The 25,847-nt window shown below is 51.8% G+C and overlaps 1 protein-coding gene across 4 annotated transcripts in view; it reads left to right on the top strand.

Annotated features, from left to right (window-relative positions):
* The window catches only part of Pde4a (phosphodiesterase 4A), a 37,038-nt gene extending 11,191 nt beyond the window's left edge, over positions 1–25,847 (top strand). For all 4 annotated transcript variants that reach the window (XM_071602732.1, XM_027955229.2, XM_071602749.1 and 1 more), the window contains 14 exons: positions 11,461–11,652; positions 12,327–12,363; positions 12,459–12,529; positions 13,276–13,325; positions 13,504–13,616; positions 17,129–17,222; positions 19,066–19,286; positions 20,218–20,316; positions 20,415–20,579; positions 20,903–21,002; positions 21,197–21,351; positions 21,560–21,682; positions 22,075–22,257; positions 23,362–25,847. In XM_071602732.1, coding sequence (XP_071458833.1) covers positions 11,461–11,652; positions 12,327–12,363; positions 12,459–12,529; positions 13,276–13,325; positions 13,504–13,616; positions 17,129–17,222; positions 19,066–19,286; positions 20,218–20,316; positions 20,415–20,579; positions 20,903–21,002; positions 21,197–21,351; positions 21,560–21,682; positions 22,075–22,257; positions 23,362–24,021 — 2,263 coding nt within the window. In that variant the 3' untranslated portion in view covers positions 24,022–25,847. The remainder of the gene's footprint in view (positions 1–11,460; positions 11,653–12,326; positions 12,364–12,458; positions 12,530–13,275; positions 13,326–13,503; positions 13,617–17,128; positions 17,223–19,065; positions 19,287–20,217; positions 20,317–20,414; positions 20,580–20,902; positions 21,003–21,196; positions 21,352–21,559; positions 21,683–22,074; positions 22,258–23,361) is intronic.

The following is a 25,847-nucleotide window of genomic DNA, read 5'->3' as shown; positions in this document are numbered from 1 at the left end:
TTCGGGGTCACCCTGTGTTTACTATACTAGGTGTGGGTCTCCTGGCTAGTCAGGGCACCAAGAGAACCCTCAAGTGACCCACAGCCACACACAGGTGACACAGAAACCACAGCAACTCTTGCTCACGCCTCCAACAGTCCTGTACACACTGCATTCCCCAGGAAGACACTGTCACTTAAACACAAGCCCCGGACCCTACGCAAGTTCCTGCAGGCTGATTTTCCACATGTGCCTCATACCCACACAGTCACAGCATCTGTGTGGCACCACTCATGAGGTCACAAGACTCAGAAACCCAAAGAGGTAGACACCCATGAACACCCAACCCCATGCACACACGCACACACACACAGATGCACAATTCCACATAGACACCTGTGTGCACACAGACCTCCCCCTCCTCCTCCCCAGACTGATATACACACTGACACTCATTCCACACACAGCCCCACAAACAGCCGTGTCAGCTGGCACCATGCACCCGTCTGGCAGACACACGCCAGCACCCGCCATCAACCTCCCTGTGACCTTCACAGAGCAAATGCCAGGCCATTCCATAAAGGCTGCCTGGCACCTCCTGCAAGCAGTCAGGTGGAGAGGGGCAGGCCCAGGGAGACACCAGGCCTGCCTTCCTTGTCTGACCTGGGGGGAGACAGACACCCACTGATTGTGATTTATCAGCAATTTGGTAGGCCGACTACCTGGGTTCAAGTCCATATTCTACCTTTCTGTGCCACAATTTCTTTGTCATGAAAATGGGGCACAGCACAGTGCCTGGCCCTGGGCTTTCGACTGCGGTTGTTTTTTTTTTTTTTTTTTGCGGTTGTTTATATTCATGTTTATTATAGTCCTTCCCAGCTGTGACATGTCCCCCTTGCCCAGCACCACCTCTAGCCTGTTTATTTCCCACCATCTCACAGCCCAACTCCCTCAGGCCAAGATCTGCTCCTGGACTTATGGTCTTCTAGAGGCTTAATTTAATGTCCCAGGAACCCAGTAGGCAGGCTTGGGGGCCCCACAGAGGTGGAGGCAGGTGGCATGGTCACTGGAGAGTGCCAGGTGGTCAGCCTACTGAAGGAAAAGCAGGCCAGTCTTTGACCACTGATGGAGTGCCGGGGTGTGTGGCTCTGCTGTGGCTATGATGTTGGTTTATTGCCAATGGCCCCTGAGCGTAGTGGTGACTTTGGGTTCCATTGAGACATCTCTGGCTGACTTTGGGCCTCCATGAGCAGTCAGTGGCAGGCCAGGAAAGTCCAGGGATCTGATTCCCTGGGATAGCAGAGCTCCCCACCCCCAGGCTGCAGTTCAACAATCCCCTCCCCTTTGCTGCCCTAGCCCAAGAGACATCCACTCTTGAAGTACAAACATCTAAGCCCTGGGGAGCATCCTCTTCCCATCCAGGCCTCTGGGCTCTTGCTTACGCGAGCAGAGTCTCCTGGGGCAGGTGTATTTGCCACCTCTATGCTAGCTGAGCACCCTCTTGGGCTGCAGCTTAGGTTCCTGGTAGAGGGATGGGGGCCTCTGTGTAGCTATGTTCCTCTCCCTTGCCTGGTGGTACTTATCAGGGCCCAGTACTGCAGATTAGGCCTCAGGAGACAGGACATAGTTCTCTGGATGTGAGGTCACCAACCTCTGACCATCCCTTTGTTCCTCAGTTTCCTCATTGAACAGGAAGTTAACAGGACCCACCTCAAGAACTGGTGGCAGAAATAAATGTATACAAAGTGCTTTGATGGTGCCAGGCACCAGCAAGAACTTAAGTGTCTTCTTGGGGCTGGGGGTGGTTCAGTGGTAGAGCGCTCGCCTAGCATGTGTGAGACACTGGATTCAATTCTCAGCACCACCTATAAATAAAATCAAGGTCTCATTAACAATTAAAAATAATAATTTAAAAAAGAAGTGTCTTCTCAGTGCAGTTTGAATCTCCCTAATCCAAAAATCTGAAATCTGAAAGTCTCCAGAATTCAAAGGTGTTTGCTGACATACCACAAGTAGAAAATTTTACATCATGAAACTATTTCATGTACAAAATTTATAAAACATATAAAATGACCTTCATGCTGTGTATGTAAAGTATATATGAAACATATATGAATTCTGTGTTTAGGCTTGGGTTCCCTCCCCAGGACAGCTTCTTAGGTATGTGTGAATATTCCAAAATCCAAAAAAAAGTCTGAATTCTGAAACATTTCTGGCTTCAAAATATAAGGGATATGACAGTGGCTGGTAAGGGATACTCAGCCTGCACTATGTCCCTGAAAGGATATGACCTGTCACCTCCTACATATTGATAATAATGGGCATCATCCTCGAAGGCCACAGTAATGATCTATGAGTATTCCTCCTTGAGGGTGTTTTCCTTTTTTAAGTTTTTGTAGTGATGATCAATCCTAGGACTTCATGTATGCTAGGCATTTGCTCTGCTAACCAGCTATACTCACAGCCCAGCCCCCCCCTTTTTTTTTCATTCTTTTTTTTTTTTTTTTTTGGTAGCAGGGATTGAACCCAGGGTCACTTAACCACTGAGCAACATCACCAGCCCTTTTAAAAAAAAAAAATTATACACACACACACACACACATTTAGTTGCAAATGGGCTCAGTATCATTAATTTATTTTATGTGGTGCTGAGAATAGAACCCAGTGCCTCACATGTGCTAGGCAAGTGCTCTACCAATGAGCCACAACCCCAGCCCCCACCAGCCCTTTTTTTTTTATGTTTTTAATATTTTTTAGTTGTAAGTGGATCTTTTATTTCATTTATTTATTCATATGTGGTGCTGAGGATCAAATCCAGGGCCTCACACATGCCAGGCAAGTGCTCTACTACTGAGCCACAACTCCAGCCCCCGTTTTAACCCTTTTTAATGAGCAGGTGATTGGCGTCCTCTCTCGTGCAGCTGTTGCCACCATCCGTCTCCAGAACTTTTCTTCTTCCCACACTGAAACTACAAACTCTGACCTTCCATGTCCCCTGTCTCCCCCGGCCCTGGCAACCACCATTCCACTTTCTCTATGAACTTGATTATTCTAAGAGTGTCATATAAGTGCGGTTGACAATATTTGTCCTTTGGTGACCGGTTTATTTCACTTAGCATAATGTTTTCAAGGCATCCATGTCTTGCCATGTATCACAATTTCATTTCTTTTTGGAAATTTTGAGACAAGATCCTATTAAGTTGCCCAGGCTGGTCTTGAACTTGGGACCCTCCTACCTCGGCCTCCTGGGATACAGGCCCAGCCTTTATAAGGCTGAATAACATTCCATTGCATGGATGTGGCACATTTGATTTTTCATTCATCCCTTGATGGACATTTGGGCAGTTTCTACCCTTTGGCTCTTGTGAAGAGTGCTGCTATGACCATGTGTGCACCTGATTCTTTTTGAATCCCTGCTTTCAGTTCTTTGGGGACTCTCCCTAGATGTGGTGTCGCTGGGTTGTGCAGTAATCTAACTTTAGTTGTTTTTCACAGCAGCTGCACCATTTGACATTCTCTCCACAGGAGCACAGTGATTCCCATTTGTCCAAATCCTCACCAACCTTGTCATTTTCTGTTTTTTGTTTTTGTTTGAATAAGAGCCATTCAAATGGAGTCACATTGTGGGGTTATTTTGTTTTTGAGATGGGATCGTGCTGTGTTGTCCAGGCTGGCCCCGATGTCCTCCTGCCTTGGCCTCCCCATTATCAGGGACCACAGGCACCTGCCGCTGAGCCCAGTTTACGTTGTGGTTTTGATCAGCATTTCCCTAATGGCTAGTGATGTTGAGTATCTTTTCCTGTGTTTATTGGCCATGAGCACATCTTTAGGAAAAATGTCGATTCAAGCCAATGCCTTTTGTTTGTTTGTTTGTTCTTCTTAGGTATACATGTCAGTAAAGTGTGTTTTGACATGTTATGCATACATGGAGTGTATCTTTTTCTAACTGGGATCTCATTCTTGCTGTTGTACATGATGTGGAGTTTCACTGGTGGTGTATTCATATTTGAACATAGAAAGTTACGTCCGATTCATTCTACTGTCTTTCTCTTATGCCTTTTTGAGGGGGGCATTGAGGGTTTAACCCAGGTGTAATTTACCACTGAGCTGCATCCCCAGCCCTTATTGTTTTTTTATTTTGAGACAGGGTCTCACTAAATTGGGGTCTCACTGAGTTGTTGAGGCTGGTCTTAAACTTGCAACCCTCCTGTCTCAGCCTCCTGAGCTGCTGGGATTACAGGCCTGTGCCACTGCACCTGGCTTATGCCATCTTTGAATGGAGTTTTTGTTGTTGAGTTTTAGAAATAATTTATAATCTGGAATATTAACCCTTTGTCAGATATGGTATTTACAATGTTTTTATTCACAATTGTGTGTGTGTGAGTGTATGTGTATGTGTGTGACCTCAAGCATAAAGATGTTGTTAGGCAAGAACTCTACCACTGAGCTATGTGTGGCCCTTAGAAATACAGTTTTTTGGGGTGCACCAGGGATTAACCCAGGGGCGCTTAGCCACTGAACTATATCCCCAGCCATTTTTATTTTTTATTTTGAGACAGGGTGTCATGACTCAGGGCGATGCTGAATTGCTGAGGCTGGCTTGAACTTGCAGTCCTCCTGCTTCAGCCTCCCGAGTCACTGGGATTATAGACATGCGCCACCGCACCCAGCTTAAAAATACTTTTGATTTGAGTTTAGTTGCTCTCAATAACTGGTGGAAGGTGTATTGCTTGGGAAGGCAGAGCAGAGCAGCATGGGCTGGAGCTGGTTGTGTAAGTGGCACTGGCTGGGGCACTCCAGGTAAGACAGGAGGTGGGCGGCCTTAGGGATGGGAAGAGTGAGCAAACGTAGGACACCATCAAGACTCTTAACAAGGTCCTTCTCTGAAGCTCAGATCAGAGACCCAGGAGGCTAGCCAGAGGCCAGACATGGGGTGGATGGAGGGAGTAGTGCCCACTTGGTCCCCTAGACCCTTCTCTTAGAATAAAGAAATCAGCTGCATGAAATGGGGACAAGGGAGAACAGGCCAGGGGTAAAGGCCAGTTGCAAGTAACATCCAGGAAAGACAGTGGCTCAGGAGCCCTCAAAATACATTCTGCTTACAGAGAACAGAGAAATCCCCAACATCTTTAAAGACAAAGCCTACAGAAGCTATCTAATGGGTGTGAAGTAGCATCCCATTGTCTTGACTTGCATTTTCCTGATGGCTGATGGAGTTGAGCATCTTTTCACTTTGTTTTTTCTGGAGAAATATCTACTCAAGGTTTTTTTTTTTTTTTTTTTGATACTGGGGATTCAACTCAGGCACATGACCACTGAGCCACATCCCCAGCCCTATTTTGTATTTTATTTAGATACAGGGTCTCACTGAGTTGCTTAGGGCCTTGCTGTTGCTGAAGCTGGCTTTGAACTTGTGATCCTCCTGTCTCAGCCTCCCAAGCCACTGGAATTATAGGCCTGCACCACTAGGCCTGTCTCCTTTGCCTACTTCTAAATTGGATTGTGTAAGTTTTTGTTGTTGTAGTAGTTCTTTATATATTGTAGATATTCATCTCTTATCAGATATATGGTTTGTAACATTTTTCTCCATTCTGTCCTTTTATTCACGGAAGTTTTTAATTCTGTTGAAGTCCAATTTATTCTTTTGTTGCCTGTGCTTTTGGTCTCATTGCAAGAAACCATTGCCAAATCCAATGTCATAAGGCTTTTTTTTTAAATTTATTTTTAAATTTTAGGTGAACACAATATCTTTATTTTACCTTTATGTGGTGCTGAGGATCGAATCCAGTGCCTCATGCATGCTAGGCGAGCACTCTACCACTGAGCCACAACCCCAGCCCCTGTCATAAATCTTTAAATTTTTTTTTTTTTTTTAACTCAGTACTGGGGATTCAAACCAGCGGCACTTTAGCATTCAGCTACATCCCCAGCGCTTTTTATTTTTTGAGATAGGATCTCCCTAAATTACCCAGGTTGGCTTTGAACTTAGTCTTTCTACCTCAGCTTCCCAAGTAGTTGAGATTACAGTCATGTGCCTTTGCACCTGACCAATGTCATAAAGCTTCTAAGAGTTTTATAGTTTCAGCATTTACATTTAAGTATTTCATCCATTTTGAGTTCATTTTTGTTCATGATATAAGCTAAGGGTCAACTCCTTTGTGTGTGTGTGTGGATATCCAGTTTTCCAGTCACCACTGTTGAAAAGACTCTTTTCTCCATTGAATGGTTTCATTAAAAGATCATTTAACCATATGTGCAAGAGCTTGTTTCGGGGCCCGTTAGTCTATTTCATTGGTCTTTATGTCTTTATTGCCAGTACCACTGTCAGCATTACTATAGTTTTGTGGTACAGTCATTTTGAAATCAGGAAGCAGGAGTCCTCCAACTTTGTTCTCTTATTTCAAGACTGTTTTGGCTATTTAGGGCCCCCTGAAATTCTGTGTGAATTTTAAGATGAGTTTTTCACTGGGTGCAGTGGCACACACTTGTGATCCCAGAGGCTTGGGAGGCTGAGTCAGGAGGTTTGCAAGTTCAGAGCCAGCCCTGGCAAAAGGGAGGTACTAAGCAACTCAGTGAGACCCCCGTCTCTAAATAAATACATAATAGGGCTGGGGATGTGGCTCAGTGGCTGAGTGCCCCTGAGTTCAAAACCCAGTACCCCCCCACACACCAAGAAAAGAACAAAAAAGAGATGAGTTTTTCTATTTCTACAAAAAAAAAAAGGTTTTTGGGGATCTAATAGGAATCAGATTGAATCTATAAATTGCTTTGGTTAGTGTTTATCTTAACCGTGTTGTCTTCTAATCACTAACATGGGATGACTTCCTACTGAAGTCTTCTTTAATTTCTTTCAGTAATAGCTGGGCATGGTGGTTAAAGCGTGTAATCCTAGCTACTTTGGAGGCTGAGACAGGAGGATCACAAGTTCCAGGACAGCCTGGGCAACTTAGTGAGACTCAGGGCTGGGGATGTGGCTCAGTTGTAGAGCGTCCCTGGGTTCAATTCCCAGTAGTGTGTGTGTGGGGGGTGTTCTTTCAGCAATATTTTGTAGTTTTCAGTATACACATCTTTTGCCTCTTCTGATAAACTTATTCGTAAGTATTTTATTAGTTTGATGTTACTGTAAATAGAATTGTGTTTCCTTTTAAGACTGTTCCTTATTAGTGTGTAGAAACAACGTAGGGCTGGGGATTTAGCTCAGTGGCAGAGCGCTGGCCTAGCCTGCGCAGGGCCCTGGGTTTGGCCTCATCCCTGTCTTTGTATCCTACCGTTTGGCTCAATTACTGACTTTATGTATTAGTAGTCCTTTTGTTATTGTTGAATAGCACTCTGTGGTATAAATCTGCTGCAGCTTTTTCATTCACCACTTGCTGGACATTTCAGCTTCATATTTGGTGGTTACATACAAAGCTGCTATAAACGTGTGTGTGCAGGTTTGGGGGCAGACAGATTTTCATTTATTTTGGTAAATATATAGAAGTAGATTTGTTGGCACATGTATGTTTAAAAAATAACAAACCAGCCAGACACAGTGGTGCACACCTGTAATCCCAGCTGCTTGGGAGGTTGAGGCAGGAAGATCACAAGTTTGAGGCCAGCCTTCAGCAACTTAGTGAGATCCTGTCTCAAAATAAAGAAATACATAAAAAGAGCTGGGGATGCAGCTCAGTGGTAGAGCACTTGCCTAGCATGTGCAAGGCCCTGGGTTCAATTCCCAGTGCTAGAAAAAACAAACAAACAAACAAACTCTGATAAACTGTCTTCACACGTGGCTAGGCCACCTAGCATTCCCACCATCAATGTAATGGGGTCTAGTGGCTCCGCACCATTGGCATTGCCAGTTGTGTTTGCCATCTGTTTTAGCCCTCCTAGTAGGTGTGAAGAGGTCGTCCATGTTCTGTTTGCTGCTGGGGCTAAAACCCAGGGCCTGTGCAGCAAGGCAAGCATCCCACCACTGAGCCACACCCCAGCCCAAGGCTGGCTCCTACAACAGGGCCCTAGGTCCCATCTCTTTTGTTTTGTTTTGTTTTGCAAGAGGGAAAGGAGTAGGATTCACTCACGTGTGAAGATAGAAACAGAGGGCTGGGGCTACATCTCCTGCCTCCCGTGCACAAGGCCCTGGTTCAATCCCCAGCACCACATACGCACACAAAAGATAGAAATAGAACTCTTGAGGGGAACAGATGGAACCCCAATATGGATGGCCTTAGGCCCTACCTCTTAACACCTCTACACTGAGGACCAAACTTCCAACTCATGAACCTCTGGAGGACACTTTTTTGGTGGGAGAGTACTGGGGATTGAACTCAGAGGCACTCGACCACCTAGCCACATCCCCAGCCCCATTTTGTATTTTATGTAGAAAGAGGGTCTCACTGAGTTGCTTAGCGCCTCACTGTTGCTGAGGCTGGTTTTGAACTTGCGATCCTCCTGCCTCAGTCTCCCCAGCCACTGAAATTACAGGGGTGCACCACTCAAAGCATATTCTGACATCTGACACAGCAAAAGTCTTCCTACTTTTCTGCTAGTCTATAACTTACCTTTTACTCTCTTGAGAGTATCTTGCAGAGCTGAAGTTTCACAGTGAATCTGAAGTCTTTTAAAGTCTTTTTTTCTTTCCCAGTACTGGGGATTGAACCCATGGATGCTCTACTACTGAGCTACTTTCTGGCTGATCAAGGACCCATCCTCAGTTTTCTTTTTACATTGGCTGCCTGGTGCCCAGGGACATGGCCTCTACTGAGTAGAGGAGGCAGAGGATTGTGGGGATTTTAGTCTGGGTACAAATTCTGATCTTGTCATAATCTTGCTGTGTGACCCAGAACTACCTGTTCTCCAACCTGAGCCTCAGTTTCTTCATCTATAAAATGAGCCCCAGGGCTAGCCCACACACACACAAAAAAACCAACTCAGTATACAGAAACCAATATTGCTGTCTTGGTCTAGGGTATTTCACTTATTTCTTAACAGAAGACCCATTCCAACAACAACCTGTGCTGACCCCTAGTACATATTCTGTTCTCTCTCCTGTCCACTTTACTCCCACTCAGAATATAGTCTGAATTCCACTGACCAGTCTAACCCCCTTGCCTTCACAATGGAATGACAGACAGAGAGAGCAGCAACTTTCCTGAGGTCACACAGCACAAGGTGCAAGCTGTAGGTGCACGACTTGCCCTGTCATCCTCAGCTCTTCATATCAACTATCTTGGCTGAGTCCAGCCCCAGGTGCTTTATCTGAGACTGACAGACTCACAATTGTCCATCTTTCTTGAGCTCCACGCCAGGCATTGTTCTGTGTTAATGCTGGTAACTTCAATGACCCAGGGAAGGTGCTGACTCCTTTTGTGGATAAGGGAACTGGTGCATTGTCCCTGCCCCAGTCTTATACAACTGAGATATGGCGCAGCCTGGGGTCTTCCTGATTCATTGGGGGGTCTCTGTCTCATCGTCTCATTGCTCCCCACCTGCCTGCCCCATAGCTATGTCTTTGTCTCTGTCCTGTAACTCTACTCCAGCCGCACCAGCTTCCTTGCTGGTCTTTGAACAAAAAACAAATCCTGTCAGGTGCAGCAGCATACACCTGTAATCCCAGCTATACAGGAGATGGTAGGAGGATTGAGAGTTTGAGGCCAGCCTGGACAACTAAAGAGTTCTCAAAAATAAATAGATAAATAAACAAACAAACAAATAAATAAATTGAAAAAGTGCTGGGGATTAGCTCAGGGGCAGAGTGCTTGCCTAGCATGAGCAAGGCCTGGGTTCAATCCCCTGGCTTCACAAACCAATAAAACAAGGATTCCTGCTTGAGGACCTTTACCCGCCCCCCCCCTTCCTCTGCCTAGAGTGCTTTCTCCCATTTCTGACTCATAGCTGGCTTCTCATCCTTAGGCCCTGCTGAGCTGTCACCTCCTCAGAGCGACCTGTCCTGACCACAGCATGGCACAATCCACTCATGTATTCATTCATATGTTGCCAGGTGCTGTGCCGCACACCTGAAATCCCAGTGACTCAGGAGGCTGAGGCAGGAAGATCATAAGTTTGAGGCCAGCCTCAGCAACTTCATGAGACCCTGTCTCAAAATAAAAAAAAACAAGCAAATAAAAAGATTTCGGTATAGCTCAGCGGTAGAGTGCCTCTGGGTTCAATGCCTAGTACTGCCAGAAACAAAAAAAATAAACAACAACAAAAAACGTTGAATATGTTTCATTAATATGTTTAATGATTAATTCAACAAACATTTATTGAACATCCACCATGTTGATTACTATGGATGGCTGAACAGCACTAGGCTTTGTTCTGGTTCTAGGGATGCAGTGGTGAGAAAAACAGACCAAAACCCTTGCTCTGCAAAGGTTGAGAAGGGCAGGCTAACAGTGAAAAAGGAATGTAAGATACAAATTATTCCAGGCAAATTGTGTGGTTTTTGTTCTCCATGAGTTTTTTTGTTTGTTTGTTTTTGTTTTTTAGGGAAGGGGGGTGTCTTTGTTTTTGGTACCAGGGATTGAACCTGGGGCACTTAACCACTGAGCCACATCCCCAGCCCTTTTTATTTTTTATTTTGTGACAGGGTCTCACTAAGCTACTTGCTAAGTTGCTGTGTCTGGCTTTGAACTTGCAATCCTCCTGCCTTGGCTTCCCAAGTCACTAGGATTATGGATGTGCGCCACCACATCCATATGGTTTCAAAGGAAGAAAAATAGAAAATATCAAGGCAGGGGTTGACCTCTTCTGCACATTGGTCAGGAGCAAGGAGGATGCCATTGTGGGTGGAGTAGAGCGGATGAGGTGCAAAGCCGGAGGTCACAGAGCAGGACCTGTGGGCTGCAGTGAGGATTTTAGCTTTTTGTTCTGCACGAAGTGGGAGCCATAGAAAGTTCTGAGCCAGAATGACTGGGTCTGATTCAGGTGCTCATTCGCTCCCTCTGGTGGCTGCTGGAGGAATAGAGTGTGGACAGCAAGGAGCTGGAGACCAGGGCTGTTGAGAACACACCTGTCCAGGCCAAAGAAGGGAGGTGCTGGAAGAAAGGGGAGGGGAGGGGCTGGGGCTCAGTGGTAGGGTGCTAGCCTAGCACATGGGTTCAGTCCCCAGTACCACGTAAAATTAAATATAATAAAGGCATTATGTCCATCTACAACTAAAAATATTTAAAAAGAAAAAATGGGGGGAGGGAAGTGGACAGATTTGGAAAGATCCTGGCAGACAGGCTGATTTGCAGGGCAGAGCAAAGGCAAGGATGACCCTAGACTTCTGGCCCAGAGTGTTCTCGGTCCCTGCAATGGGTCCTGGCACCAGAAGTACCCAGAAACAGTCCGGAGACTGCAGCTCCCTGTCTCCAGTCTATTTGGGGACTCCTGTCTCTCTTTAGCATCCCCCACACGATCCCCCAATCTTTCCAGAAACTCCCTTGGTCTCTCTTCCTCTTGAACTCCTCAACACCATCTCAACCTCCTGATCTTCTTCCCACCCGTTTCCTGCAGCTTCGAGGGAGAAAATGGCCCAACGCCATCACCTGGCCGCAGCCCCCTGGACTCGCAGGCGAGCCCAGGGCTCGTGCTGCATGCTGGGGCAGCCACCAGCCAGCGCCGGGAATCCTTCCTCTACCGCTCTGACAGCGACTATGACATGTCACCCAAGACCATGTCCCGGAACTCATCAGTCACCAGCGAGGCGTGAGCACCCCTCCCCCACCTGCCACTCCTCCGGGCCTGGCCCTGCCACAAGCTGTCCTTCCCAGCAGGGCATGGGGACACCCATCCCCACCTTGGTCAACCCCCCCATACCTGCCCTCCCTAGGGCAGAGTCAGCAGCCCCTGTCCTATGTCTAATAGGCTCTGTCCCCTATAAAGGGCTCAGCCTTACTCTCCGGACCTACCAAGCCCTCTCTTACCATCGCCTGTTCTGGGCCAGGCTCTACGGGAACTGTCCCTCCAGGGAGGAAGCCCCACTACTTGGCCCTATTCTGATGTCCCCCAGCTACCCCAAGCCAGCGCCACTTCCCTTGAGCCCCTGTTGAGATGGAGCCCTCCAGATCTCCCGCCAGACTTCCCTTTCCCTTCAGGTGCCCACCACAGCCCCATACCCTGTTCCTGTGCTTCCTCCACCAACCCCTCCCTCCCAGCACTCCCCTCTGGCATATCCACTTCCCGCCCCCCTCCCTTTGTCTGCACCCCCTCCCCAGTGGTTTCCTTCAGGACCAGCCCTGGCAGCATGTTCACCCTTGGGTGCTGTAAGTGGCCTCTCCCCACTCCCTGCCCCCAGCCTCCCTCCATCCAGCTCCCACAGTGTCCTCCCCAGAGAATTGCTTCTCTGGGGATCTCTAACCTGCCACTATCTTTTATCACAGGCATGCTGAGGACCTCATTGTTACGCCATTTGCCCAGGTGAGACCCCCGCACCCCTCCACAACTGGGGAAGGGGCTCAGCCCCAGCTGCCCCTCCAGGTAGACACCTCTACTTACTGCCACCCCCATTCCAGGTACTCGCCAGTCTTCGCAGTGTTCGAAGCAACTTCTCGCTCCTGACCAATGTACCTATTCCCAGCAACAAGTACGTTGAAGCTGGGCCCCAGCACCCATGATCATGAGGGTTAAGCATAGTGAGTTCAGTTATCAGCCCTGCTGTGTGACCTCAGGCAGGCACTTGACTTCTCTGAAAGTCTGGTCATGTAACAATTTCTTTGGAGCCAGAGTTATTGAAGTTGAAGTGCCTAAGACACAAACTTATAAATACAGACTGGATGTCTGCATGCATGGTGGTGAGGCCATAGCCTCACCTGCTGGGCAAATGGCTTCTTGTGGTCCCTTCCTTTCCCTTTTGTAAAGTGGGAATTACAGTAGTGCTTCCGATAGCTATCTGTTGTGAAGAGTCCAGAAGATGATGTATAGAAAGTACAAGAATATTGCTCTGTACATAGTAAGTGCCCAATAAATAGGAGCAGTTCTTATTATTTTGGGGAGGTGGGTCTAGCTCAGAATTGCCAGTTGCTCTAGGGGTTGGGGACAGAGCCTTCCTCAGAGGATTGGGGAAGTTGAGAAGGGTATCCAAAGGAGCCAAGTACCTGATCCTACTGCTGATCAGCCATGTGCCTTGAAGAAGCCAGTTTTACCTGGTTGAATCGGTTTTCTGAAAAATGGGTTCTCATGGGCCTCACTGAGAGGCTGCAGGCCATGTGCATGGCAGCACGTTTGGATGCAGTGAGCACTGGGAAACAGGAAAACTGGCCTTATTTATGGAGAGAGGGAGGCAAGGATCCGAGAGTCCCACGGTGACTTTGGAGCCCCATTTCTTTACAGGCGATCCCCGCTGGGAGGCCCAACCCCCGTCTGCAAGGCCACACTGTCAGGTAGCTAAGCTTAGGGGGTGGGAAAGGGCCCATCTTGCTGCCCCAGTGGAGGTGCCTCAGCCCTGGTGGCTGCCTCACCCTTTCCCTGGCACCCCACCCACCTGGCAAACCCCTGTCACTGTGGGCTGGGGCTCTGCCTGCGGACCTCTCAGTCACCATCCTGGGTGCCCCTTCTTAGAAGAGACGTGTCAGCAGTTGGCCCGGGAAACTTTGGAGGAGCTGGACTGGTGCCTGGAGCAGCTGGAGACCATGCAGACCTACCGCTCTGTCAGCGAGATGGCTTCGCACAAGGTAGGCGCACAGGGTTGGTGGTGGGGGCTGGAGGCCGGGGCGGGGCTAGTGGCCGGGGCGGGGCTGGTGGGTGTGGCTCACAATTAGGGGATGCTGGTGGGGTGGGGCGAATCCCTGGGTGGATCTGGTGGGGGTGGAGTCTGAGGTGGGGCCAGGTAGTTGATGGGGGAAGTAGGCGGGGCCAACACCTATGTAAGCCTGTGGAATTGGCCCAAGTGCCAAGCCGTGGGCAGGGCCTGTGGGTGGTACCAACAGCAACGTGGACGGCGGGGGTGGTGCCAACTCCTTGGTAGGGTTTGTGGAGTGGGACCAAGGACTCATGTTTGGGCGGGGCCAACCTCTAGTAGAGTCAGTGGGCGGGCTCAACCTCTAGGCGAGGCAGGTGAGGGCGGGGCTGGGTAAGGACTTAGGGGATGGCCCATCTTTAGGTGGAGTCAGCCCTTGGGTGGTAGTTGGAAGGCCTGCAGTTCCTGTAGATTCTGACTTTTCCCAGGGATGGCAGAACCTGGTGTGTTTGTGTGGGGGTCTGGTTTTACATCTGTCCGTAGTGACTTACCTGTCTTGGGGGTGTTGTATACTTGTACTGTCTGCAGCTGTGTGTGTGGATAAGGGTCTGGGTAGTTGTTGATTTGTTGGCTCCAAGTTTGGAGTCTGTTCTGAGGGGTGTCTGGGTGTGCACGGGTGATTATGTGGGGCTGTGTGACACTTAGGCCATGCAGATATGCGTTGGTTAAGCTGTCTCTCTAAGTGTGACTGTGTTTGCAGTGCTGCAGGGGAGGGGGCAAGCATTCCCTGTAGCTGTGCCCACTGCACATCCCCAGGGGGCGCCATTCAGAGAGCAGACAGTATGAATGATGCCTCCTGGAGTGCTGCAGCGTGGTGGCAGCCCTCGTGGGCGGTGCCTTTCAGGAAGTGAGTGTGCAGGCAGGTGTTCGCTGGGGAGCGCACATGTCTGTGGGTGGACGCTCGTCTGGAAAAGTGTGAATGTGAGGGTGATTGTGTCCCTGAGGGGGGGGTCAGGCAACTGAGAATGTGACTGTGTCTCTGGGTAGGGGTATGTGGATGTTCCGTGAAGGGGTGTGTGTATTTGGACATCTCTGGGTGAGAGTGTGAACATCCCCTTATGGATTTGTCAGGGTATGATTTTGTCCAAGGACATATGGCTGTTTATGTTTGTTGAAATGTGTGTCTGTGGGTGTGTTGAGTGTGTGGCTATAAGTATATCTAGTATCTGGGTGTCTGTCCCTAGGGTTGTGTCTCCTGAGTGTGAGTCTCCGTTCTTGGAAGGGGTGTGTCCATGTGCTCCGTTCTACACCTATGAACGTGTTGGGCGTCAGAGTTGACTGTCTCCTCTGCGTGCACATGTGTGTCATGTATGTGTAGGACTGAGGGCCTTTGGGTGTCCATGTGGCAAGTGCCTGGGGTGTGTGGTAGTGTCTGTGGAAGGTGTGTCTCGGGGCATTTGTGTGTCTGTGTGTCCAGGTGTGTGTTTCTGTCTCCGGGTGTGTACGTGGAAGAGCTGTGTCCTGCTTCCCTCCCCAAGTCCTGGCTGAGGCCCGTGGGCTCTGGTGCCCCTTTAACGCCCCCCCACCCCCAGCACCACCTGACTCCGCATGCAGCCTGCCAGTGCTGCAGTGAGCGCACCCACACGGTGCACACACAGAGCCCCAAGCCTCCGCAGCCTCCTCCCGGGACCCTGGCCCGGCACCCCCCCATGGGCAGGGGCCCCCCGCTGCCTCCAGCCACTGCCGCAGGGGGGCCCATCAGGGCCAGTGGCAGGCAGACCATGTAACCAGGGCTGCCACAGGGAGCGCGGAGGGGAAGGGAGCCCCCAGCCCTGCTGGGCCGGCCCAGGCCCCTCCGCGGCTCCCTCTTCCACTGCCCCCCCTGCCCAGCACACCCCCCCCCTTGGCTGTTCAGCCCAGGACTCGCCAAGCTCAGCCTCTGTGTGCGGCAGCCCCGAGCGGGGCTCAGGCTCCAAGATGCCCCTGGTTGATTTCTTCTGCGAGACCTGCTCCAAGCCGTGGCTGGTGGGCTGGTGGGACCAGGTAGGGGAACGCAGGGTGGAGGGTGGGAAGGAGACCTTCCACCTTGGACCCTCTGGCCCCCTGGATGGGCTGTGTGTACAGCTGTGCACATGTGTGGCCCAGACCTGAAGGCTTGTGACTGTCTCTAGTGTGACCCAGGACTGGGCGTGGATGGCAGGTGGCTGGGGGTGTGTGGCCTCCCTTGGGAGAGCGGATCTCTCACTGGGTGTGACTGTGGCATTATCTGGATGTATATGTGTCTGCAGTGGTGTGTGTCCTGCCTGGGTCATGGTGTTTCCCTGTCTGCAGTCCCATGGCTCTGACTGTGATGTCGTGTGTTGGACCATATTCGTGAGCCATAGCTACCTGATGTTTCTAGGGCATGTGACCCCAAATATCACTGACTGCCTTATTGGATGTGCCCCTTGATTTGCCTGTCTGGGCTTTGTGACGCTGTGTAGGACGGGGGCAGTCTGGGACGCTGTGCAGTTGTGAGAGATATTTGTGTGTGTGCGTGCGCGCGTGTGTGTTATTGTGTCCGGGGTCTCTGGTCAGCACTGGGAGAAGTGACCACCCTGCCCCAGTGTGGGCCACCCTTCCTGCCTGGCGTTCCCCCTGCCTTGCTGGACAGAGTCTGCTCCTGATTCAGGGATGCTTTGGCAGAGCTTGGGGGCGGGGAGCCGATGCCCTTTCTCCTCCATGCACAATGTCACAGCAGAGGCCTGTGTGAAGTAGCATGGGGGGACCAGGTGGGGCCCCCAAGCCCCGTTTTGGGTATGCTGCATTTAGCTGTGCATCTCTTCACCTCTCTGGGGTTGGGGAGAGGGCTATGATGGGAACCCCTCTCCCTCTTCCCTGGGTGACCGAGCTGGGGTTTCTTTAGCTAATCATTCTCCCATGCCCTGGCCAGACCTCTTCCCTGAGGACTGGGCACTACGTTCCTCCTTCCAGTCTTGGCTGGGACTGAGGACAGGGATCCCACAGGGATTAGAACTGGGGTCTGTGTCTGACGAGACCTGGGCCAGGGGTGTCTGTGGGAAGGCAAGGGTTAAGGGGCTTCTGGCTTGCCCCCCTTTCCCCTGCTAGCAGCTGGTTGGAGAGGGAGTTGCTAAGGAGACTCCCATCACCATGGTGACGGGATTCTCCTAGTACCCCATTGGTTCCCTGTTAGGCAGGAGCCCCTCCCTTCCACAGGTGCCCCTCTGGCTCCTCTTTGGGAGGGGACTGGAAGGGGAGCCCCTCTTTCCTCAAGCAGAGAGGATTATGCTGATATCAGCACCACCCTCCTGGGCCTGGGTCCCCCATTCAGAGCTGGGAGGAGAGGAAAGGCTGACCCCCTCCCCTCTAGCAGCCTGGTAGAGGTCTGAGGCGTGAAATAGGAGGGGCTCCTGGGGTCTTCAGGAATTTGTGGGAGGGCTGGCACACACACAGCACCCGCAGCAATGACACCCTATCACCCCTTCCTTCTTGGCTCCTTCACCTTAGTTCAAGAGGATGCTGAACCGAGAACTCACACACCTGTCAGAAATGAGCAGGTCAGGAAACCAGGTCTCAGAGTACATTTCCACCACATTCCTGGGTGAGTGAAGGGCAGCATGTGGAACAGGGGGGACATCTGGGCTGGAGGGGCTGGTCCAACCCTGTTGATGTTGACCCTGCCCCTTAACTCCTCAAAGGTCAAAGTCACTATGCTTAAGAGCTCCCACACTCATGAGGCCCCTAAATTAGTGGGACCACAACTTCTGTGGAAACCACGAATGAGAATATCTTGGGGGGCTAGGAGAATAGCTCAGTGGTCAGCATATGCAAAGCCCCAGGTCTCATCCTCAGCACCAAAAAATCTCTAAGCCCCTCCAAACTCAGTGGAACCCAGTGGAATTCTCAAACTCTAAACCCCAAGAGAATATTCACGCCCCCTGCTCAAATTCAAATAGAATTTCTAAACTTTAAAAGTCAATAGATCATATATAACAAATTGGAATAAAAAGTAATAAAAAAGAGGGGAAAATCAACAGAACCTACAAACTTGGATTAAACATCCCAAATTTAGAAGACCCCCCAAAATCAAGAGTTGCCCAAACTCAGTAAGTTCTCAAACTTAAGGAACCTCTGAGCTTCAGAACTCTAAAAGTACTCCCCCGCCAAAAAAATCTTCAAGCTGAAAAACCTCTGAATTCAATAGATTCTTCCAATTTGATTTGGCCATCCTTCCAAATTCAGTAGATCCTCCCAAACCTTATATCTCCAAACTTCAGAAGATCTGTAAGGAGCTGGGTACGGTGGCACACACTGTAACCCCAGTGACTTGGGAGGCTGAGGCCTGAGTTCAAGGCTGAGGTTCATAAATTCAAGGCCAGCCTCAGCAATTTAGTGAGGCCCTGTCTCAAAATAAAAACTAAAAATAAGAAGGTCTGGGAATGTAGGTCAGAGGTAAAATAAACCTGTAAGGGATCCCCAAACTTATGGGTTTGGGGCTGGGGATGTGACTCAAGCAGTAACGCGCTCACCTGGCATGCGCAGGGTGCTAGGTTCGGTCCTCAGCACCACATACAAATAAAATAAAGATGTTGTGTCCACCGAAAACTGAAAAATAAATATTAAAAAAAAAAAAAAAACCATAAGGGTTCATTGGAACCCTTAAGCTCATGGGGAGCTCAAACCCCTTCTGACTTCTGAACCCAAAGGCCCTCAAACTAAGGAGATTCCTGCACACTCAGGATAATTTCATTCTCACAATGTTTCACCCAACTCCAAATTCAGAAGATACCTCCAGCTCAAAAAAGAGGGTTCAGAATTGTGGAATGTCTGCCAGTGAGCGTGTGGCATGCCTCAGAGTTCTGAGGATCCTGCCAATGGGAGCTTGGCATGCAGATGACCCCGTCAGGTTCTGTCATTGACTGGAGGTCTCAGGTCACAATAGGTGTCTCTGGCCAGGCTCTGGAAGGCTTTGAAAGCTTAGGAGGTCCCCTGGGACTGGCCCCCAGGCAGGTGGTTGCCAAGGGGACCATGGAGCCAGAGATTCCCTTTCCCTCCTCCCTCCCAGTGATGCCCCCTCCCACCACTGCGCTCAGCCACCATGGGGGTGTCTTCCCTGGCTGAGAAGCTTCCCTGAGTATCCAGAGCAGGCAGTGGCTCTCCCTCGGGAACTCACCCCACTTCCTGACTTCTCACACTACCTGGAGACCAAACCTAGCAATTGAGTTGGGGACACCCCATAGCCCTGGGCCAGCGCCAGGGCCCCTGACCCAGCCCACCACTTCCCAAAAGGATTCTTGTAGCCCCTGTGGTATTCAGCCCCCGAGTGCCCATCAGCCTGACACCCAGAAGGCTTTTACTCTTTTGGGTGAGGCTTCTGAGGACATGGGGTGGGGTGAGGTGCCTCCCCAGGAGGTCTGGTCATGCCTGTCCCCCATCTTCTGCAGACAAACAAAATGAAGTGGAGATTCCGTCACCCACAATGAAAGAGCGAGAACCCCAGGAAGCGCCGCGACAGAGACCCTCCCAGCAGCCCCTGCCCCTGGGGCCACAGTTCCAGCCCATGTCACAGATCACGGGCGTGAAGAAGCTGATGCACAGCAGGAGTCCGAACACTGGCATCCCACGCTTTGGGGTGAAGACTGACCAAGAGGACCTCCTGGCCCAAGTGGGTGGGGGCTCAGTGGGGACAGAGGCCTCTAGATGCCCAAAGAAGGACTCCGTGTGGGGTCATATCTTAAGCCAGGGTCCCTGGAAGCAGAGCCTGAGATGATGAATGACCTCAAGAAAGGATGGAGAGGGCAGAAAGGAGGAGCGCAGAGGTGGCCTCAGCCTCCGTCCACAGGGCGCTCTGAGGAGGCAGCTTGGTGGAGTTGAGCCCACCCTGACTCCGTTCCCTGGGCCTTCAGAGCCCTGAATCAGCTGTTGGCTAAGGGCTGCCTCCAGGGATGGATGGCATCACCCCCTCCCTGAGGGCAAGAGCAGTTTTCTAGAGAAAGGGTCAACCATAAGCCACACAGCAAGCAACACTCCCTAGCAGCTGGGGGACAGTGGCATGGATCTGGACAGGGCCCCAAGTGTGTCTACTACAGGCAAGAACTGGCTTTGGCTTCTGCCGCTTCCAGAACCCTTAGTGGCTCGCTCTGGTGATGTTTATCATGACCCTCTTTGAGGCTGCCATTGGCGTGCTGTGTGCTCACCATTCAGTCACCTTGGGGTTCTTGAGCACCTACTGTGCATCAGGATTGTTCTAGAGGCTGGGTAGACAGAAAATGAGCCAGTGTCCCTTCCTCTTCCAACTCAAGGTGGGGGACTCCCGAGCAGTTTAGCTTAGAGACTGAGCTGGGTTCCCATCATCTTGGCCTTGGCACTGTGAGCCACACGATCGTAGAGAAGTCACACCTCGGTTCCCTCAACTGCCGATGGTGTTTGGTGGATAATAAGCACTTCAGAAACAGTGGGTGGGTTAAACTCTGTGCTCCTGGCCACTCTGTGACAGGGAAGGTGCTTCCTTTAGACCAGGGTTCATTGTTCCTAGGAAAGGGTCTCAGGGCCTTGGACCTGGCAGGCTCCTGACCGCCAACCTCCATCTCCACTAGGAACTTGAGAACTTGAGCAAGTGGGGCCTGAACATCTTTTGCGTGTCCGACTATGCCGGAGGCCGCTCGCTCAGCTGTATCATGTACACGATATTCCAGGTGATGGGGGCAGTGGGGAGTGGGCCGGGCTGTGAGGGGCACAAGACAAGGTGCTCCGGGCCGGCAGGGGTCATCGCCCTGCCCCTGCCCGCCCCCAGGAGCGGGACCTGCTGAAGAAATTCCACATCCCCGTGGACACAATGGTGACCTACATGCTGACTCTGGAGGACCACTACCATGCCGACGTGGCCTACCACAACAGCCTGCATGCAGCTGACGTGCTGCAGTCCACCCACGTGCTGCTGGCCACGCCTGCCCTGGATGTGAGAACCTGCCACCTCCCCCATCTCCCAGGTCCCTGTTTCCCTCTGGTTTTCCATTTCTTTCTTAGTGGTGCCAGGGCCTTGCGCATGCCAGGCAGGCACCCTACCACCTGAACTCGAGCCCCAGCCCTGGTTACTGTTTCCACTCTGTCCCCTGACCTTCGTCTCTCTCTGACTCTGTTCCTCTCTAACCCTCATCCTCCTCTCTGACCCTCATCTTTCTTGACTCCCATCTCCCTCTGACCCCCTGTCCCTTTCTTGTCCTGTCGCTCATCCCCTTCATTCTAATCTCGGTCCCTCTGCCCCCATCTCCCTGCCCCCAGGCGGTGTTCACTGACCTAGAGATTCTCGCAGCCCTGTTTGCAGCTGCCATCCATGATGTCGACCACCCTGGGGTCTCCAACCAGTTCCTCATCAACACCAGTGAGTGGCCCTCCTGGGGCGGAGACAGCTGGGCTGGGAGCAGGACGGGACCAAATGGAAGTGGAACTGGCTAGACGGGGGCGCTGGGCTGGCACTCTGGAGGCAGTGCCCACTGAGCTGACCCAGGGCCATCTGGGCACAAGGCAGGGTGGCACCCATGGTTCCCTTCGCTGACCTCTCTGGCCTGGCTGCAGATTCGGAGCTGGCACTCATGTACAATGACGAGTCGGTGCTCGAGAACCACCACCTGGCTGTGGGCTTCAAGCTGCTACAGGAGGAGAACTGTGACATCTTCCAGAACCTCAGCAAGCGCCAGCGGCAGAGCCTGCGCAAGATGGTCATCGACATGGTGGGCAGAGCGGGGTGTGGGGACAGAGTGGGAAAGGAAGCCTTTGAGGTGTGGGCTCTGGTGAGGAGGGGTCTGAGTCTCAGACGAACCTCCTGAAACCTGGTCTGAGCCTTAGGGTTCTGCAGAGGGGAAACGGCCAAGGCCTGGGCGGGTCCAGTGGGCAGCTGGTGGGCGTTGGCGGCCCCTGTGACGCCCCCTTGCCCCACAGGTGCTGGCCACAGACATGTCCAAGCACATGACGCTCCTGGCTGATCTAAAAACCATGGTGGAAACTAAGAAAGTGACCAGCTCAGGGGTTCTCCTGCTGGACAACTACGCCGACCGCATCCAGGTGCCCCACAACCACCTTACAAGGAGACTGGACCCTTCTACTCCCCCAGCCCTTTAGGTCTGGGTAGCTGCCCCTGCCTTAGCCTCAGCCCCCTTCTCCTGTGCCACCCGTCGTCTGTTTCTTCTTCTCTCTGTCCATCTTTCTTTTCCAACCCCGCCTCTCCTTCCCGGGCCCCTTTCCTCCCCTCTCTCCTCATCACCTGCATCTCTCTCCTGCACCGTCTCCTCCTTCCCTCTCCCCACTCCTTCCCCACCTCTCTCCATCCCTCCCACACCCTTCCCTCCACTTCTTCTCTTCCTCCTCTCCCCACCTTTTCTCCCTGTGCCTGCACCGGGGCCCCTCTCCAGGCTGACATGGGGCAGGGGCTCTAATGGGTCCCCTCCCCCATGCAGGTCCTTCGCAATATGGTGCACTGTGCAGACCTCAGCAACCCCACCAAGCCGCTGGAGCTGTACCGCCAGTGGACGGACCGCATCATGGCCGAGTTCTTCCAACAGGGCGACCGCGAGCGCGAGCGGGGCATGGAGATCAGCCCCATGTGTGACAAGCACACAGCCTCCGTGGAGAAGTCTCAGGTGCGTGCTGAGGGCAGTGAGGACGGGGGCCAGGCCAGGCCTCCCCCTCCGCTCTTGGCTTGAAGCTCTCACATCCGGGAGGGAGGCCGTGACGTCAAGTATTTCTCCTTTTCCTTTTCTCCCTTGATGGGAAATGGGCCATGTTTGCCCCGCTGCAGGGCAACTTGAGCCCCTGCAGTCGCATGCTCTCAGGCATTGACAGCATCCGCCAGAACCTCAGTCCGCCTGCTTTGCGTGTTAATACTTTCTTAGTTGTTGAGGGAACTTTATTTATTTCTATGTGGTGCTGAGAATCGAACCCAGTGCCTCACACGTGCTGGGCAAATGCTCTCCCACTGAGCCCCAGCCCAGCCCCAGCCATGCTTCTTACCTGACTCTTGCATACAGACCTGATGCCGGTTCTGCCTCAGTTTCCCCCTGAAACCCCACCAGTACCGTCTCAATGGGTGTAGAGGTGATTGGTGGTGGAGGGAGACAGAACACGGACTGGTGAAGGCTCGCGGCCAATATGTGACGGGAGCATTTCTCACTTTGCTCTCTTTGGCGAAACCCCAGCTGGTGTGTCTGTCCTTTTCAACCTGGGCTTCTCAATCCTTGGTGGTGGAGGCTACCCTGGGCATCATGGGATATTTAGTAGCATCCCTGGTTTCTACCAGAGCACATCGACCCCACCCTCCACATATAACAACCAAAAATGCCTCCAGGCCTCGCCCCATGGGCCTGGTGGTGTAAAATCAATCTGTTAATCTCTCTCTCAAAGACATACCAGCCAGGCAAGGTGGCACGTGCCTACAATCCCAATAGCTCAGGGCTGAGGCAGGGAGATAGGGAGACCCTGTCCCTAAATAAAATACAAAAAAGGGCTGGGGATGTGTCTCAGTGGATAAGCGCCCCTGGGTTCAACCCCCAATTGATGTGTATATGGAAGTGTTTCATTTATATCCAGTTTCCGTTTATATCTCCTGTGGTTTTAATTTCTTGCTTGTGCAAGGGTTTGGGGAAGCAAATTTGCTAGGTCAAATGTTTTTGATTTTCTTAGCTCTCACCACACGGTGGTGCCATCTGCCGCAAGGGCCACCTGTTTCTACCTCTTCCCTCCCCCAGGTGGGTTTCATTGACTACATTGTGCACCCACTATGGGAGACGTGGGCAGACCTCGTCCACCCAGATGCCCAGGAGATCCTGGACACATTGGAGGACAACCGGGACTGGTACTACAGTGCCATTCGACAGAGCCCGTCACCACCACCTGAGGAGGAGCCCGCAGGGTTGGGCCATCCAGCCCCCCCGGATAAGTTCCAGTTTGAGCTGACGCTGGAGGAGGAAGAGGAGGAGGAGGCATTGGAAACGCAGGGATTGTCTGTGGCCCAGGCTGTATCCCCAGCTGAGGGGTCATCCATGGCCCAGGGACAGGAGGCACGGTTGGAGGCAGTGGTAGAAGCATGTTTGACGCAGGGCGCAGACTCAGCGCGGGATGCACCTGTGACTCAGGATGGAGCTGGGTTCCGAGAGGAATCCGTGGATGCTGTAAGCTGCTGCAGCTCTTCTGCCCTGTCTCTTAAAAGCCCCCTTCTGCCTGCCTTGAGGACCCCAGAAGAGGCCCCGGGCCTCCCGGGCCTCCCCTCCCCGGCGGCCGAGGTGGGGGCCCAAAGAGACTATCAGGCTGCCAAGAGGCCCTGCTGTGCCTGTACCGGGACACCAGGGGAGGACCCCCCCATCCTCCCGGCTCTGGGTGGGTGGGGGTCAGGTGGAGACCGTACCTGAGCCCCAGCCCCCTGACCCTGTGGCCCTCCCTGTCCTCTCTCACCCCCATCTTCCTGCAACCACCTCCTCCGATGCCTCAAAGACTCTTGGCCCTCCTGAGAAAAAAGAAAACAGAAAAGTGGGGGGTTTTCTCTTTTCTTTTTTTCCCCCTTCCCCCTGCCCCCACCCATGGGGCCTTTTTTTGGACATGGGGGCTGGGGAACGAGGGGCTGAGGTCCCAGAAGGGATTTTATTTTTTGAATTTTAATGGTAACATTTTTAGAAAAAAGAACAAAAAAAGAAGAAAAAAAAAAAAAAGGATGAAACACAGCAACTGTAGACGCCCCCATTCCTGGTTTCTCCCTTCGCCTTCAAGCCCCTGCCCGCCTCCCGCCCCACCCCAGTCCCAGGCTCAGTCTTCCGGCCCCTTGGGCTTCTCCACTTAGACCCAAGCACAGGCACCGGGCCCTTCCTGGGCTTTTCTTTGGAGTTTTGGAGGGTCTCTAGAACCCAGCGGGGAATAGCCATTCTGGGCAGGGCCAGGGGTAGGGGTGTCGCTGTGGGAGCCACTCACTGCCCCATCGCAAGTCTTCCACTCATTCTGCACAAGTCCAGCCACACACAGAGGGGTCAGCATAGCTGCTGACTATAGGGTGGTGTTGCCACACCGCCAGCTCTGCCCGAGACTTGAAGACACACGCACACATGCGCGCGCACACACACACACACACACACACACACACCCTCCTTCCAGCTGCTTCTCCTCTTGTTTCTGCCTTAATGATTCCTGTGGCCATAGCAGACAGGGTCACAGTGGCTCCCCGCCTACCTGCTCTGTGGGTGGGGTGGGGCCAGGCCCAGAGTCCCCATCCCAGGCCCACAGACACTCCACCCCCTCAGCGTCCTCCTGACCCCCTTCCACTTCCACACTCTGACTCAAGCCCCTCACCTTTTGCCCTAGGAGGAAGCAATAATGGTATATACCCACATCCCCCATCCTGGGCAACCCTTCCCACCCTGGCACCAAAGGATTTTCTCCTTTGTCCCCCTACCTTGCCAGACCTCTTCCCCTATCTAATCCCTGAGCAATATGACAGACAGATGCAAGGCCATTTTTTTTTCCAAGCCATGGGGGACTGTTGGAAAGGAAGGACCCCACCCCTCCCCCTCTATGTTCTTCAATCTGGTTTTGCAGCCAGATGGGGCAGGGGCCTATCTCATTCATTGCCTGTCCCCCCAATTCTGAGCACACGGTACTGTAGCCCCCACTTCTCCAGCCTTCCATCTGTCTGTCCACCCATTTCCCCCTGCTCCATAATGCTTAACAGGGTTCATTTTTGTAGTGAAAGTAGTTTGTCCCAGCCGGTGACCAGAATGGGCCTTCCCCTCCCTTCCCCTCCCCGCCCCCCTTTTTTCTTTCTTTTCTTTTCTTTTGTATATACTGTAAGGTTGGTTTGTAAATTATTCTACAAAGGCAAAAAGGGAAAATAAACTCGCCCTTCCCTGGCTGACCCAGTCAGGAAGGTGGGGCAGGGGCTCCCGAGGGAGAAGTCCCCACCCTGCTGTATTATACATACTGTACCATAATCCCGGGCAAGGGTGCACTCTGCAGTTTTATGGGAAGTTGTGTCATCATAGGGGGCAAGAGCCTGCCCCCTGCCCCTTCCCCAGGAGCAGGGGTGACTGGTAAGAGACCCCCAACCCAGTCAGGGATCCTCTCCCCAGGGTGGGTGCAGGGCCCCTGTGAGCTGCTGGCGTGTTGTCCCCTTTGATGATCAGTCTGTCAGCCCATTGATGGATGATCGATCATTCGATCTTGTCACCAATTAAACTGAGACTTTCATCAA

This window comes from Marmota flaviventris, chromosome 1 (genome assembly GCF_047511675.1).
Source record: "Marmota flaviventris isolate mMarFla1 chromosome 1, mMarFla1.hap1, whole genome shotgun sequence".
NCBI classification, from domain to species: domain Eukaryota; kingdom Metazoa; phylum Chordata; class Mammalia; order Rodentia; family Sciuridae; genus Marmota; species Marmota flaviventris.
This window is presented reverse-complemented; position numbering and strand designations above follow the sequence as displayed.